Genomic DNA, 15783 nt, shown 5'->3' on the forward strand with positions numbered 1-15783 from the left:
TTCGTACCTCTCCACCACCGATAAACTCCCTACTACAACCACGCGTACTCCTCAGTGACCGCGTGGATAAATTGTGTGAGGTATCAACGTATGGTAAACGTTGCCCAAATGTTGTACTTGTGCCTACGCATTTACTTTTCCGGTTGTTTTCTGTATTTGGTGTACGATTACATACTGGAGGTGGAATATCTGTTAATTTGTGAAGGTTTTGGGATTTAGCTTCTGCAATTATGTTGTAGGCCTCCATTCATGTGGTATTTATTTTTCTGTGAAGCAAAACTTCTTTATTAAAACCGACCTAACATCATACCCTACAAACCACACAATTTTAATAGACCAATGAGTGAACATTGTGTGATAAGGTGGCTCGAAAAGATGTTATAAAGAATCAAAGATCAAATGTTTATCTATTTTACCGACTCGAATATGTTGTTTGAACATTAATTCATCCGAGCCTTCTTTTCCCATGTCCCCCTCGCTGATACCACCACCTTCTATAATTTTCATTGCTGTTCTTATATTGTTACCTCTGTAACCATCTCATCGAACTTTTGGCTCTGTTCTGTCTTGTTCCCCCTTAACTAGCTAGAATAAAGCTATCCTCTTTTCGACGCACTCTGAAGAAATTCACCGCCTTTGCCCTAAGATTCGCTTTTCACAGCGTGTTGAAGGCAAGTGTAGCATGTCCATTTCTTCAAGTTCGAGCTAGATTGCTATATTTATTCCTCAATACCATAATCCAGACATGTATCACATATATGGCGATGCAACATGAGTAAAAATAGAAGGATGAATGTATGTAATTTAGTACGTACCAGCTCCATGAGGCAAGGACTTCCAGGGGACTTCCCCATGACCGCGTATATAATTCATTAGCAATTCATCTTCTTCAACAGTCCATGGAATTTTTTTCTGTAGCACCATCTCAGAACAGCAACCTCTCATAATATTTACTTGTATTTTCTTTTAACTTGTGATTATTTTCTCTATAAACTAGCTAGTACGTACCTTTCTAGGCCAGCTTGCTTAGTATCTGGAAGGAAGTGATCAATATAATATAATATAAATAAATAAATTTTATATGCTAGGAAAAAACTATGCAGGTGATCGATGAAGTCCTCGTAATTAAAGAACACGCTCACACATATCCATAAATAAACATCCCCGAGTGAGCTGCATTGGTACACTATTTAGTATGATGGATTATTGAAAGCTATACATTTTCCAAATAAATATTTACCCAACTCCATCGTTGTATCTTGTTCCACAATAATCATATCTGATATTCACTGGAAATTTAGGGTCCGATCCACGCAAGCGTCACTAATTCAGACACGGACTTCAAAATTACCCTGAACCTGAAATCACAAATAAGACCGTTAGGAGGGGGCCAGGAGGGTGTCCCAACGTAGCCCCTCCGACGCTCAAGTCAGATACTGAGGATATATGGGGGGAGCAGCTAAGGGCGCTGCTGAAAACAATACAGTGAATCAATTATCATACGCTCAAACCTGGTATTTATAGGAGAATACATGGGCTTGTCATGGGCCAGTCACCCGTGGGCCTCAGAGATGGGCCGGGAGTTTGGGCCGGATATTGAAAGGTTCATCCCTGGGGTATCACCAGTCTCCCCCTCCCAAGTCGAACTGAATCGTAGGTTCAAAGTTCGATTAATTGCGTTGTTCTCGGTCTACCGGGTGCGAGTTGTGCATTTTCTTCCAGCCGTTCGTCACTGCCGCACGCTCGCCCCTCGCCGAGTCGCACTGCCGCGACGCTGCCCTCGCCTCAACCGCCAGCCTCGCCAGCACGCTGCTACACCCTTGCCAAGCGCCTCTCACCCTCCTGCCATGCACGCGCAACCGCGCACACGCTCGTCCTCGCCGAGCACTCCTGCCGGGCGCCCCTGACGAGCGCGCCTCGCTCGCCCACAGCAGCTCGCCCACCGCGCGCCTGCCACGCTCGCCCCCAGCAGCTTGCCCACCATGCGCCTGCCCTGTCTGCCACGCTCGCCCACAGCAGCTCGCCCTCACCCCCAGCTCGCCCACCATGCGCCTGCCCCGTCTGCCACGCTCGCCCACGGCAGCTCGCCCTCACCCCCAGCTCGCCCATCGTGCGCCTGCCCCGTCTGGCACGCTCGCCCACAACAGCTCGCCCACCGTGCGCTCGCCCCGTCTGCCACGCTCGCCCACAGCAGCTCGCCCACCGTGCGCTCGTGCCTGCTCAGCGGACGTCAGCCCGCCGCCTCGCCCCTCGCCCTCATGCAGCCTCGCCCCTAACTCCCCAGCGCGCAGCCTCTCGCCCTAGCACTGCTCTCGTGCTTGCCCAGCCACCACCGCCACACTCGCCCCTCGTAAGCCCCGCCCAAGCATGTTGAGATTTTTATTTCGAAGAGGTTACAATAGAGATATTCACTTGTGAATGATTGTTTCAGGTCGATCCCCGTAATTTTTGCAGCGGCAACATTGTTCGTTAACGACAAACGAAATAAATTTTTCTAACACTGTATGCCCTCGTCGCCCCCATCTTCAAGGTCCTCCACTAAACTTTTGAAGGAAAATAATTTATACTTCCCCGCGCCCTTGAATCCTCTGCTAAAATAGTTCTTAGCAGGAAAAATAAAACTTCAACCTCCTCACCCTCTAACTCCTCTGCTAAATCGGGCCTTAACAGGAAAAATCAAACTCTCACCTCAGCATCTCATAACTCCTCTGCTAAGCCGGACCTTAGCAGGAAAAATAAAAATTCTTCAGTCTAACCCTCTAACTCCTCTGCTAGGCGATGCCTTAGCAAGAAAATAAAATTCAACACCTCCACCCCCTAACTTCTCTGCTAGGTGATACCTTAGCAGGAAAGTAAAAACTCACCACATCCACCCTCTAACTCCTCTGCTAGGTGACACCTTAGCAGGAAAATAGAAATTCAACATCTCCACTCTCTGCTCCTCTGCTAGGGGACACCTTAGCAGGAAAATAAAAATTTATCACCTCCACCCTCTGCTCATCTACTAGGCGATGCCTTAGTAGGAAAATAAAAATGTACCACCTCCTCCCTCTGCTCCTCTGCTAGGTGACACCTTAGCAGGAAAATAAAAATTTACTACCTCCACCCTCTACTCATCTACTAGGCGATGCCTTAGAAGGAAAATAAAAATTTATCACCTCCACCCTCTGCTCCTCTACTAGGTGATGCCTTAGTAGGAAAATAAAATTTTTCTTCCTCACTCTGCTCCTCTACTAGGCGATGCCTTAGCAGGAAAAATCAAACTTCAGCCTCCTCACCCTCTGCTCCTCTGCTAGGCAATGCCTTAGCAGGAAAAATCAAACTTCAGCCTCCTCACCCTCTGCTCCTCTGCTAGGCGATGCCTTAGCAAGAAAATAAAATTTTTCTCCTACCCATCTCTGCTCCTCTGCTAGGCGATGTCTTAGCAGGAAAAATCAAACTTCAACCTCCTCACCATCTGCTCCTCTGTTAGGCGATGCCTTAGCAGGAAAATAAAATCAACACCTCCACCCTCTAACTCCTCTGCTAAGCCGGGCCTTAGAAGGAAAATAAAATCAACACATCCACCCTCTAACTCCTCTGCTAAGCCGGGCCTTAGCAGGAAAATAAAATCAACACCTCCACCCTCTAACTCCTCGGCTAAGCGATGCCTTAGCAGGAAAATAAATATTCTCCACCCTCACCCTCAAACTCCTCTGCTAAGCCGGGACTTAGCATGAAAATAAAATTCAACGCGCACACCCTCTAACTCCTCTGCTAGGCGATGCCTTAGCAGGAAAATAAAATCAACACCTCCATCCTCAAACTCCTCTGCTAAGTCGGGCCTTAGAGGAAAAATAAAATTCAACGCGCACACCCTCTAACTCCTTTGCTAGGCGATGCCTTAGCAGGAAAATAAAATCAACACCTCCACCATCTAACTCCTCTGCTAAGCCGGGCCTTAGCAGTAAAATAAAATCAACACCTTCACCCTCTAATTCCTCTGCTAAGTGATGCCTTAGCAGGAAAATAAAATCAACACCTCCACCCTCTAACTCCTCTGCTAAGCCGGGCCTTAGCAGGAAAAATCAAACTCTCACCTCATCATCTCATAACTCCTCTGCTAAGTCGGGCCTTAGCAGGAAAATAAAATCAACACATCCACCCTCTAACTCCTCTGCTAAGCCAGGCCTTGCCGGGCCTTAGCAGGAAAATAAAATTCAACGTGCCCACCCTCTAACTCCTCTGCTAGGCGATGCCTCAGCAGGAAAATAAAATCAACACCTCCACCCTAACTCTGCTCCTCTGCTAGGCGAGGCCTTAGCAGGAAAATAAAGATTCCACCTCGTCATCCTCTAACTCTTCTGTCAGGCGACGCCTTAGCAGGAAAATAAATATTCTTCACCCTCACCCTCAAACTCCTCTGCTAGGCGACACCTTAGCAGGAAAATAAAATTTTTCTTCTCCCCAACTCTTCTCCTCAGCTAGGCGATGCCTTAGCAGGAAAATTTATTTCTCCTCCTCCACTCTGCTCCTCTGCTAGGCGATGCCTTAGCATGGAAAAATTTAACTTCCCCCCCCCCCCCCCCCACTCTTCTCCTCTACTAGGCGCAGCCTAAGTAGGTAAAATTTAATTCATATAATCCTCATAATAAAAGAACAACCACGAACTTAATATAAGAACTTGGCTTTATTAAATATCAACTGATAACGTAAGACAAATTCAGGAACGAAATACATCAAAAATGAAGTAAAGGTATTCTCTAAGGTGGTAAGCGTTCTCATGCCTCTTTAGAGCCTTACCCAGCGCATTCTCCAACTTTCCTCTTTGCTACTCTTGTACCTCCACAGGACAAAGTTACCCACTTAGAAGCTTCTTCGAATGGACTCTACAACTGCAAGACTGAGCTCAAGCTTCCATGCGAATGCTCGTGACCTCTCTTTTCTTCTTCCTCCACGATTCTTTCATAACAACGACGTGCGACTTTTTGGTTCCCGCACATGACTCCAACTCCTTTTCCCACAGGAAACTTAAGCTTCTGATGATAACTGGAAGCTACTGCTCTAAAATTCTTCAGGGCTGGTCGTCCTAGAATTCCATTATACGGGGTATCTACTACAGTGAAGGCTATCATCTTTGTTACCCGCCGAGAATCAGTCCCCAAGGATAGGGGAAGAACAATCTGACCCAAAGGCAAGATGACGTGTTCTGCAAACCCATACAGCGGGGTGGATATCGGCTCAAACTCAAATCCTCCCATCTTCATTTGATCCAACGTGCTCTTAAACAAGACGTTCACGGAGCTTCCATTATCAATAAATATTCTCGCCACATCATAATTGGCAATGTTGGTCGTTACCACCAAGGCATCGTTATGTGGAGTCACAACGCCTCGGAAGTCTTCCAGCCCAAAGTTGATGACGGGGTCTTGTGATAAGTCTGCACACCTAGATATCTCAAAGTTCTCCAACCTTCTCCCATGTGCCTTCCGAGCTCGCCCAGAGTCTCCATCAGTAGCACCCCCCGAGATCATATGAATCATTCCTCTCGTAGGGTGGTTATCCTCATTCATTCCCCTCCTCGGTTCGATGAGCTCCTGAGGGACATCTTGATATCGACCTTCCCCTCTCTGCTCTCCGATCCTCTGATTTATCCATGGAGGGCCTTGACCACGCCTAGGGGGCGAGCGAGACCTTTGTCGACTCCTGAATGAGGATCCTTCTCGTCTATCCCGTGAAGGCAATCTAGCACTGCACCCAACCCTTCTTGACTTCTCCCACCTCCTCGCGGGCTCCCTCACCTCCATCACCTCGTCACGACTCCTATCCAGTGGAACATGTGATGAGAATTGTCTTCTACTTCTAGTTCTGTCTTCCTCTCTTTCTCCCGCACCCCTCTTCCTTCCTCCTTTCTCCACTCCCTCAACTCTACTTCCTCCGTGCCGGTTCTCCATCCTTCTGTACCGTTGGACATCTTCCCAGTTTACATATTTCTCAGCTCGAGCCAACAGTTCATCATAGCTTGACGGGGGCTTCTTGACCAGCGACTTGAAAAACTCCCCTCCCCTCAAGCCTTGTGTGAAGGCACTTATCATGATGTCAGGAGTAGCCGCTGGTATTTCCAGCGCTGCACTGTTGAAACGCTGGACAAATTCTCGTAAAGTTTCATTCTCTTGCTGTTTCATCACGAACATGCTCAAATAATTTTTCTGGTGCCTCTTGCTGCTAGCAAATCGGTGCAAGAAGGCAGCTGAGAAGTCCTCAAAAGAACATATAGAGTTGGGCTGCAAAGTGTTAAACCACTGCTGGGCTGACCTCACCAACGTGCCCAGAAAAACCCTACACCTGACTCCATCTGAATATTGGTACAACAGAGCCGCATTCTCAAATCTCCCCAAATGCTCTTCGGGGTCGGTATGTCCATCATATTCTCCAACATTCGGTTGTCGGAAACTCGGGGGAAGTCTTTCTTTCAGAATGGCAAGCGAAAAAGGACTTCCTTTCTTGGGGGCCGGCGCTCTACTTCCCACCTGTTGTCTCAACATCTGTATTTCCTTCCACATCTCTCCAATATCTGCATTCCATTCGCTTGGGAGGGGTTGGGTCTCTTCGATTCTGCTCTGCTGGCCCTCACCATTTTCCTCTCGCTCCTGGCGAGTGGCCTGCTATTCAATGAACACAGATTCTTGATTTCTCTTCATAGCCTCATCTACTGTCCGAGTGATAAATTGACCCAACTGTTCCAGGGTCAAGTTCCCCACATTTTCATTAGGACGGGGTTGCTCGACCCTGGTCTCTTGACGAGGTTGTTCAGTTCTTGTCTCCTGATGGGGTTGTTCCTGCCTCGCCTCAGCATGAGACTGTTCGGGTCCCCTCTGAGGACGCGATGACGCTGAGTTAACTCTTCTACTCCCTCTCCTCCCTACCATCTCTACGTCTCAACTCAAATGTTCCCACAGACGGCGCCAAGTGATACTCACGGGAAATTTAGGGTCCGATCCACGCAAGCGTCACTAATCCAGACACGGGCTTCAAAATTACCCTGGGCCTGAAATCACAAATAAGACCGTTAGGAGGGGGCCAGGAGGGTGTCCCGGCGTAGCCCCTCCGACGCTCAAGTCAGAGACTGATGATATATGGGGGGAGCAGCTAAGGGCGCTGCTGAAAACAATATAGTGAATCAATTATCATACGCTCAAACCTGGTATTTATAGGAGAATACCTGGGCTTGTCATGGGCCAGTCACCTGTGGGTCTCAGAGATGGACCGGGAGTTTGGGCCGGATATTGAAAGGTTCATCCCTGGGATATCAATATCCTTATAACTAGTCCTTAAAATGGGTCAGACCCATCCGGCTAGGTTAAGCCTTTAGTTGCTTGTTTGGAGGCGGGCGAAATGGACCAGCCTGTTTGTGTTGTTGGTTGAGGTGGGGCAGCTCGGCCCACCAATTATTTTTTTGTGAATTGTTGCATCAAGTAACTTACTTTTAGAATGCATTTTGGAAATTTAAAACTATAATTTGATGTGTTTTTAATGTTTTACATTTCTATTTATTTTTTTATAATTAAGTTTTTATTATGTTATTAATATTAGGAAAAATTACTTTTTTTGTTATTTTTGTTTGTCTTTTTACGATTTGAGTTATCTATGTTATCAAATTTCGTTTGATTTTGTTATCTTTGTTTTTTTCGAAAATTTAGTCCTTTTTCGATGTAGCGCTGTCATGTGTAGTGGTTCAAAATTTCAGATGAAAAAAGACTAAAATAATCAGAAATCGAAATATGCATGACTTAAGTTGAAGTTTGATAATATAAAGGACCTACATCTCAAAGAAGCAAATATACGGGACAAAAAATAAATTTTCCTTAATATTACTTGGGTACGTGGTTTTTATTAAAAAATAATTGATTGCATTAAAATCTTATATGATTTCTTTGATCGTGACATAGATTATTTGTTATCGTCTAACACTGCTAATATTTTTGTTTGAAATATCAGTACTGACATTATATTATAATAAATAAATATCATATTATTTGTATAAAAATGGTATAATTATTTACTAATAAAAATATTTATTAATCGAAAATTTATATCCTTAAATATAATATCTTTAAAAAATATTTAGAAATAATAAAATGATATTTTTTAAAATCTATTTTCATATTTTTATTGCTTTTTTCAAATTAAAAATTAATGGGTGGAACAACTTAACACGCAATCCGGGGCTGAGCCAGATTGGTTGAGATTTTTACAACCCGCCTGACTGACGAGCCACCTCGCCACGCCCATTTTTGTGGTGGGGTAGCCGGCCCGTTTGACATATCTAATTCTTAGCACTATTACTATTGTTTGGTTTGCCATATGTATATACAATTGTCAAACATGTCTATCCATGGCACGACGGATCGGACGGCCATCTCGGCGGGCTTGAAATCTCCAACCCAACCCAAGGTAGGTTGCGGGATAGGTAGACCGGCCCAAAAAAATAAAAATAAATAAATAATTATTATAATTAATTAAAACTTTCATTTCATTTCATAAGTAAATATTTATAAAAAATATCAATAAAATTTATAATTATTGATTTCTCATGTCTACATTTTATACATAGTAGTTAATACAAAAAAAACACAATTTCATTAGAAAAATACATATATCACAATAAATTTATAATGTAAATTTTTTTCCCATCTAGGCCAGCTTTAAAAGTCTTGGAAAAAATTTCAACACAACCTGTTTAAATTTTGTATAGAGACGGGTGTACCCAACAGACCCAATCCAAATCGGCGACTCTACGTATATATTACCATATTTGTGCAACGCGTTACAATAGAGGTAAAAATATGTAGCCTAAGTCATGAGATGCCTCCCAGTATATATAATAATGTATTGAATGATGAATTTAGTAATTTTTTCATTTTTAAATGGGAAGGTAATATTTGACTAAGCTAGCAGTCAAGCGGCAATATTTTTATATGCAATATGTTATTTGGTTACTCGATAACGGGTATATATGACATTTAATTTAGTCCTCATTTATGGAAAATTATAATTTTGATATTGTATGTTTGCGTTTTTGAAATGTTAGTTTTATGTATTATTAAATTTTAATCTTATTTTTATATATTTCTGTTTTTGTCAATTTTAATCATTTTTTATCGAGAGTACTGACATGACATTAAAAACGACTAATATACATAAATGCAATTTTTCATTTAGTTGTAGCTTGCCAAAGTAATAATTTCAATAAATCAATATACATAAATGAAATTTCCCATTAATTTTATGTGTAGCCTGCTAAAATAATATTTTCGATAAATCAAAATAATAATTTTCATAATATATTTATGTAAATCTATAGCTCCCTCAATATCATAAATAATTTTCTAAAATTATAAATATATTTCGGACAATTTAGTAAAATATGATTATAATATATTTTGTTTTTCCCCTTCAAATATAAATCTAGTTGGATTTTTTATTTCATTCTCATTACATCCAAAAGTCTAGTATTGCGTTAATCTGGAACCGAAACAAAAATTTGTGAAGAATCATTCTTGTATAATACTTGATTCCTTTCGCGTTAGTGATTCTAGAGTTACTTGTACTCGCATTAAACGGTGGATTTTATTTGATTAGTCAAATACAATATACTTTTATTTAATTATTAAAAAAATGAATATCACTTACTTATTTATATGTGTACAACGTTTTTTTATATTAATTCAAGAGGAATATGATACATATATTAGTGAAAATTAAACTTATATGTTTTTAGGTAAATAAATTTATGTTTACCGAATCAAAATATTCTATTTAAAATAATAAATCATTAATTTATCGAATAATTAATATTTCTATAAATTAATAAAATTTTATGATCCAAACATTATTAATTTATATATAGAGGTTTTAATATATATAATATTGACATACAACCCCTAATTAAGATGCATGCCGACAGCCGAGTTCAGACATACGTATAGGTTAGGAATGTGTATGTGAGACAACTAACAGATGTTTATTCGATGCTACACTCAAGGCATTGCCTTAAGATTCATTTGATGGTTACAAAGGAGTCATATATGTTTTTTCAAGCAGCACAATGCATTTCATCACATGAAAAAAATGACGCTGACTTCCCCTCGTAGCCATTTGATCAACTCTTGGAGTACCAGTACCCCAAGGGTATCATCGAACTAATCGTATTCAGAATTACTACTCATATATGAAGAAGATGAATATTGTTAATTTGTTAAAAGAAAATCTACGTGACCTAGATAATCTGAACCTACGTATGTATAACAAAGCACACACCTAGTAAGATGTATATTAATTGGGATGTGTCATTTTAGTTTCAAGCGTGTTTCATAGTAAGAAATAAAGCATGTAATAGACATGTAACCCTAAATTTTGAGATGAACTCATGAAATAGACGTGCAATGATGCAGAATGGTTAATATGCATCGTAACATGTACAAATATATACAAAAATCAGTACAGTCAAATGGCTACTCAAATAATTGAGTGAGTGTGCACCCCATGCAATTGAGGTGTACGCAGTACTCTGACCCGCAGGTTTAGTAGATTAATCGATGGGTCCATAATATCGTATAGACAAGCAAACGAGGTTGTGCAGTTAATTATTCTTATATACATACTTCATGTGTCATGATATATTTATCATAGATATTGCATACAATATACAATATTGCAATCGAAAACATAGAATATATAACATTAATTACGCATGTAGTAAACCATGAAACACTAGTTTTTTTTTTTTTTGTTTCAGATCACGTTATGGTTTGAATTGAACATAATTATAAAATTGATCTACAAACTTAATCACATCCTTAGACCATCATCAATTCATTATTAAAGCAATATTGCATGAAATATTTAAATAAATTAAAAAAAAATTATTTGGGGCTGGCTGGGAAAAATGCGTTCCCATTTGCCCAGTCTAATGCGCACTAATTGGAGCCCACCAAAGCTTGTTTTGTCGGCCTGTTTTTCAAATCGTTAACAAAGCCCACTATTTCCATTTTGTCAATTTTACATCTATGACTTCAATTCTAAGCATTTTGGTCACTTTATTTCTGATTCATTGTTTGGATAACACTTGGCACTTGCATTCAAATGTGGTTCCAAAATATATTTGGTTACATGTCTGAATTTTAAAGTGAGAAAGATTTATATTTTTAGTTTCGTATATTCATCTTCTTGCTATTTTGGTTCGATATGTTATCGAATTTCAGTCTTAGTCTATTATATTTTTTTCTTATGATTATAAAAGCATGAAATAAAGCATATTTAACGGAGTATAAATTTGCAATGCATATGAGGTGGTTCTGAAATTAAGCAGCAAGAAATAATGCATGGATCAAAAACGAAATCATAAACAAAAGGCAATGGGAAATATTGAAATTCTGCCTGTTGGTAAGCTAGATCATCCAGAGGCTATTAAATTCTATATATGGACTGATCTTGAAAGTAGTTGAAGAATGTTTGAGTTAGGAAAATTATAAGGGACAAAAAATGCATTTGATAAATTAAAGATTAATGTTCATACTAATTCTTTTGAAATTTATTTTCACAAAACTGCAAAGCACTTTCGAGAAGATTTTTCTTCCTTCTTCTTTCATGATGATGGTTTTGAACATGCAAACACATTGGCCTTTTCGATTAATAAAGGAAAACACATGGGTAAAGCGTAAAGGGATTGTAGTCTTTTTCTTTACATGTCTTCACAACATGCAACAAGATATAATTGTTCCTTCTTTTAAAAATTTAAACCATGGGATTAATTGTGTCATATAACTAGAGAGAGAAAGAGATCCCGAAATTTGATTTGATGCCGTACGTTTTTAAGAACACGTAGGTAGGATGTGTAAATCAAAGTTTACAATTTTCTTTAAAAAGATTACACAAAAAACACAATTTTTTTTTTTGAATTTGAAGAGTGACTGCTGCCTGATAAGTCTACCATGTTAGTTGGCATATATATATTGATCTATAATTTGTTTATTACGAAGAATATTGAGCTATATATATATATATATATATATGTATATATATATATAGTGGGATGGTGGGAATGGCATGGAGACGTCATGATTGAAGGATTCCTTCATTCCGGAGTCAAAAAAGTGAGATCCACTAAAGAATGTACATTCACATATGCACTTGGGGGATGATTAAATAGTGAAAAAGATGGATGATGGTGAACAAAAGCAGACAAAAGTTCATACCATAGGTTAAAGCTCAGCAATATATTAAATGTAGGGTAATAAGTGCAGTCAAAACAAACAATCCCTTTCCTTCTTCCTTCCATCACCCATAAAAGTAGAGCCAACTCAAAAAACCCACCCTAGATCAACTCAAATAACATCCACTTTCTTGAATTGAAGACGTACAGCTGCAGACGATTAAAAAAGGAGAAGTTTCTCCATCGCTTTTCCTTTTTGTTAGCTCCTTTTTTCGTTCGTTTCGATTCATGGATGGTGCTCAATGGACTCAGGTGAGAAGGGTTTTTTCTTGTTCATCACAATTATTTTCTTTTTCGGGGTGCTCCGAGATTTCCTTGAAGAATTTGAACTTATTATTTATGTGGTTGGAGAAGATATACCTGATTTTGTTGTCTTTATGGATTGAATATGTCTTTGACTTGTGTAATAGACTAAATCACAATAATACCTTTATCGATATTACTTCTTTCATCTTGTGAAATATCCTTTTCTTTTTTACATCCTCTTTATGTCTTCTCTTAAGTCTTAACCTTTGGTTCGAGACAGTTCTTAAATACAGAAAATGTGTCTGAGAGAGAGATATGACACCATATATTACACGTTTCTTTGCTTTCCACCTTTCTTTGCATGTTCTGTGCATTGATGAAGACTGGTTAGGATGAAAAAGGTACTATTCTTAATTCGTTGTTAATATTAATGTTTGTTCTCCTTTCTTTTAAAGTTTCCGAGATAGCTAGCTAGTTTCGTCTATTTAGCTAGTAATTTGGTATCTCTTTCTAATTTTATTAGTTTCATCAATCCCAAACATGAAAGTACGTATAGCATTTCCTTATTATAAGCCCTGGCGTATAGTACTTATATATGATATATTTTCTATTATTAATTTCAGGAGATTGGTGGGAAAAAAACTATGGCAACAGCTCCTCCAAATGAATGCACAAGGGCAGTAATGGAGAGAAAGGTGAAGCCTCAGAAAGACCAAGCCATAAATTGTCCAAGGTGCCATTCAACCAACACAAAGTTCTGTTATTACAACAACTATAGCCTCACTCAACCAAGATACTTCTGCAAGAGTTGTAGAAGGTATTGGACAGAAGGCGGAACCCTAAGAAATGTTCCGGTTGGAGGTGGTTCGAGAAAGAACAAGAAATCCAACTCTTTTATTAGTTCACCTTCATTATCAATGGCAACTGCACCATCAGTTTCATCCCAAAAGCAGCTTCCCGATATGAACCCTCCGAGCTTCGCATCTCAGAACCTTACAATCCATGATCAGGGGCAGGATCTTAATCTTGGTTTCCCAGCTTCACAAGATTACTATCATGTGATCCCTCAGTTTCTAGAGTTTCCCAAGATTGAAAACCAAAATGTCATGATCAACTCTATTTCTTCTTCACCATCCTTCAATCCTACTCAACTTTCAGCCCTAAATTTTTCAAGGAATAGCATTGCAGTAAGGGGGTTGAATCCCTCTCTCCCTATGGCTAACGCAGATGATAACGCCACTCCTTTTGCTTCTGGATTCCAATTTCAAGAAATCAAACCATCCCATCCTTTCTCCTTTGATAAATTTCATGGGAATTCTGGTAGATTGTCCCAAGAAAGGAATATTAATGAAAGCCTACTGTTCCCTTTTGGAGCCATGAAACGACATTCGAGCACAAGCACTGAAACGAATGCAAGAAAGGAACAAGAGAATTCAAATGGATACTGGAACGAAATTTTAAGTTGAGATGTATATTATAAGTATCTTGAAGTAAGGACAATTACTAGTATTAGGCTCCATGCAGTATTTCTTTCTGATATTTTTCTTCTTTAATTTTTATGTTCCTATATGTATAATTTTCTGGTTTCATGGAAATGGTCGACTGTGTTTGGTGTTATTTGGGACTAACAAACATACTACATGTGATTGTTGTGTTTCTAGTTAATTTGTCTTTTAATTAGTTCTTCGAGTGTTGTGATTTATTACTGATTGGAGCTATACATAGCTTGCAAAAAGTGAGCTGCTGATATTTGTCATGAATTATCCCTAAAGTTATCACGTTTAGATATAATTCTAGCTTTGTTTATATAAAATTTGGCACCCATCTATTAGATTTTATCTAGTATCAGTTTCGGTCTCTCTGTACGAATGTACCGATTCTACCGCGCGCTAGGGTAAATATACCCTTTTGAATATGTTTACAAAATTATAAAATGATGAATATCATCTGTTCCCTTATTATTATTACATATATTTCTGATATTTAAACCTTACAAATTATTATAACGAATTAAAGGCACATGTCTTCGAGCTTAGCTTCTGCAACGCTAATTTTATATATATATATATATATATATATATAGATGCATGAAAGTTAAATCTATGATCAACGTCGAAGGAATTTTGTACTAGACTTATTGGGATTAATGCATCCCATTTATAAATTAAGGTCCAATCAGTCATAAAGTTGAGACACACAGAGGCATAGATAATTTAGTTTAAATTTCAAACCCTCCTTCTAAACAAAATAAAGCTTAAAAGAGATCTTCTTTGGAGGGACTGCCAAGTTTGAAGGTGAATGCGATTCTTCCGGCCAAGAAAAGCACTTCATTTAAGTAAAGAGTCCACGGTGTACTTACGTATCGGAGTTGAATTTAAAATTCATGAATTTCGATTAATTTTATTGTTTACAATGAAATAATAGATCAAAACTTAATTCGACACCTTACTAATTCATATATTAATAATACAAATTTAAATGAATTTCAAATGACATCGTTATTGAGTAAACTTGAAATTCATCATTATTATCATGAAATACTATATAAACATGCAGTATATGTGAATTATTTCTCTAAAAAAAACTTGAATCCATTTCAAATCTATGAATTTGAAATCGACACGCAACTTCAAAGAATAAGAATGTCATGATGAATTTGAATTCCTGTTATATTCAAATGCATTCCACAATCAGTGATCACGATTTTTTTTTTCCACATATCAGACCCAATTTTAATATATATATAACCTGCCTCAACCAAATGCTAGCTTCACCTAATCAGGTTTCTCGATCACGTTAACAAGTTTCTATTCAACCTTATGGGAGAGTAGGAGGAAAATTAGTTGGGAATGTCAACACTATATACATATTTAAAATCATGATTCATATATATATATATATATATATATAAAAGACAGGGAAACCCAAAAAAAAGCTTGAAATATCAAATTATTTTAGGCAGACGATGGAGATGTGACGATGAACTGAAACTTTCGCGTTTTTGGATGCTGTTTCTTAACTAGATATACAAAAAATATACTCAAATATCTATGTTACTCAAGTTTTTGAAGTAATACAGATCCAGTCGTGTATAGATGAGAAACAAGCAACAACATAGCTGCATGAAAAAGCGACTAGCCTTCTTCTGATGTCCACTTAGTTTGTTTGAGATTAACGTTGACTTGATCTACACCTCAAAGCTTTTTCAAATCAAATTGATAGAAGATAGAATATACATATTTGTTTTAGAAAAAATAATATCCAGAATAAACTAGAGCGAGAAA

At 38.7% G+C, this 15783-nt stretch overlaps 1 protein-coding gene across 3 annotated transcripts; it reads left to right on the forward strand.

The window, feature by feature from the left end:
• Window positions 1-12244: 12244 nt before the first annotated feature.
• LOC142520276 (dof zinc finger protein DOF2.5-like) lies at window positions 12245-14164 on the forward strand. Of its 3 annotated transcripts, none has more exons than XM_075623281.1 (2): window positions 12245-12505; window positions 13123-14164. In XM_075623281.1, exons 1-2 carry the CDS (start codon window positions 12482-12484, stop codon window positions 13963-13965), a joined length of 867 nt encoding a protein of 288 aa, XP_075479396.1. In that variant the 5' UTR covers window positions 12245-12481; the 3' UTR covers window positions 13966-14164. The 3 variants fall into 3 exon arrangements, with proteins under 3 accessions (XP_075479396.1, XP_075479402.1, XP_075479408.1); XM_075623287.1 differs by lacking the exon at window positions 12245-12505 and adding an exon at window positions 12516-12900; XM_075623293.1 differs by lacking the exon at window positions 12245-12505 and adding an exon at window positions 12950-13045.
• The last annotated feature ends 1619 nt before the right edge of the window (window positions 14165-15783 follow it).

This window comes from Primulina tabacum, chromosome 1 (genome assembly GCF_025594145.1).
Source record: "Primulina tabacum isolate GXHZ01 chromosome 1, ASM2559414v2, whole genome shotgun sequence".
Taxonomy (NCBI): domain Eukaryota; kingdom Viridiplantae; phylum Streptophyta; class Magnoliopsida; order Lamiales; family Gesneriaceae; genus Primulina; species Primulina tabacum.

Excerpts from the sequence above, each read along its gene's own strand:
- LOC142520276 (XM_075623281.1), top strand. The coding sequence starts at position 12,482 with ATGGATGGTGCTCAATGGACTCAG. Across the intron at positions 12,506-13,122 it reads ATGGTGCTCAATGGACTCAG|GAGATTGGTGGGAAAAAAAC; the intron begins GTGAGAAGGGTT and ends TATTAATTTCAG.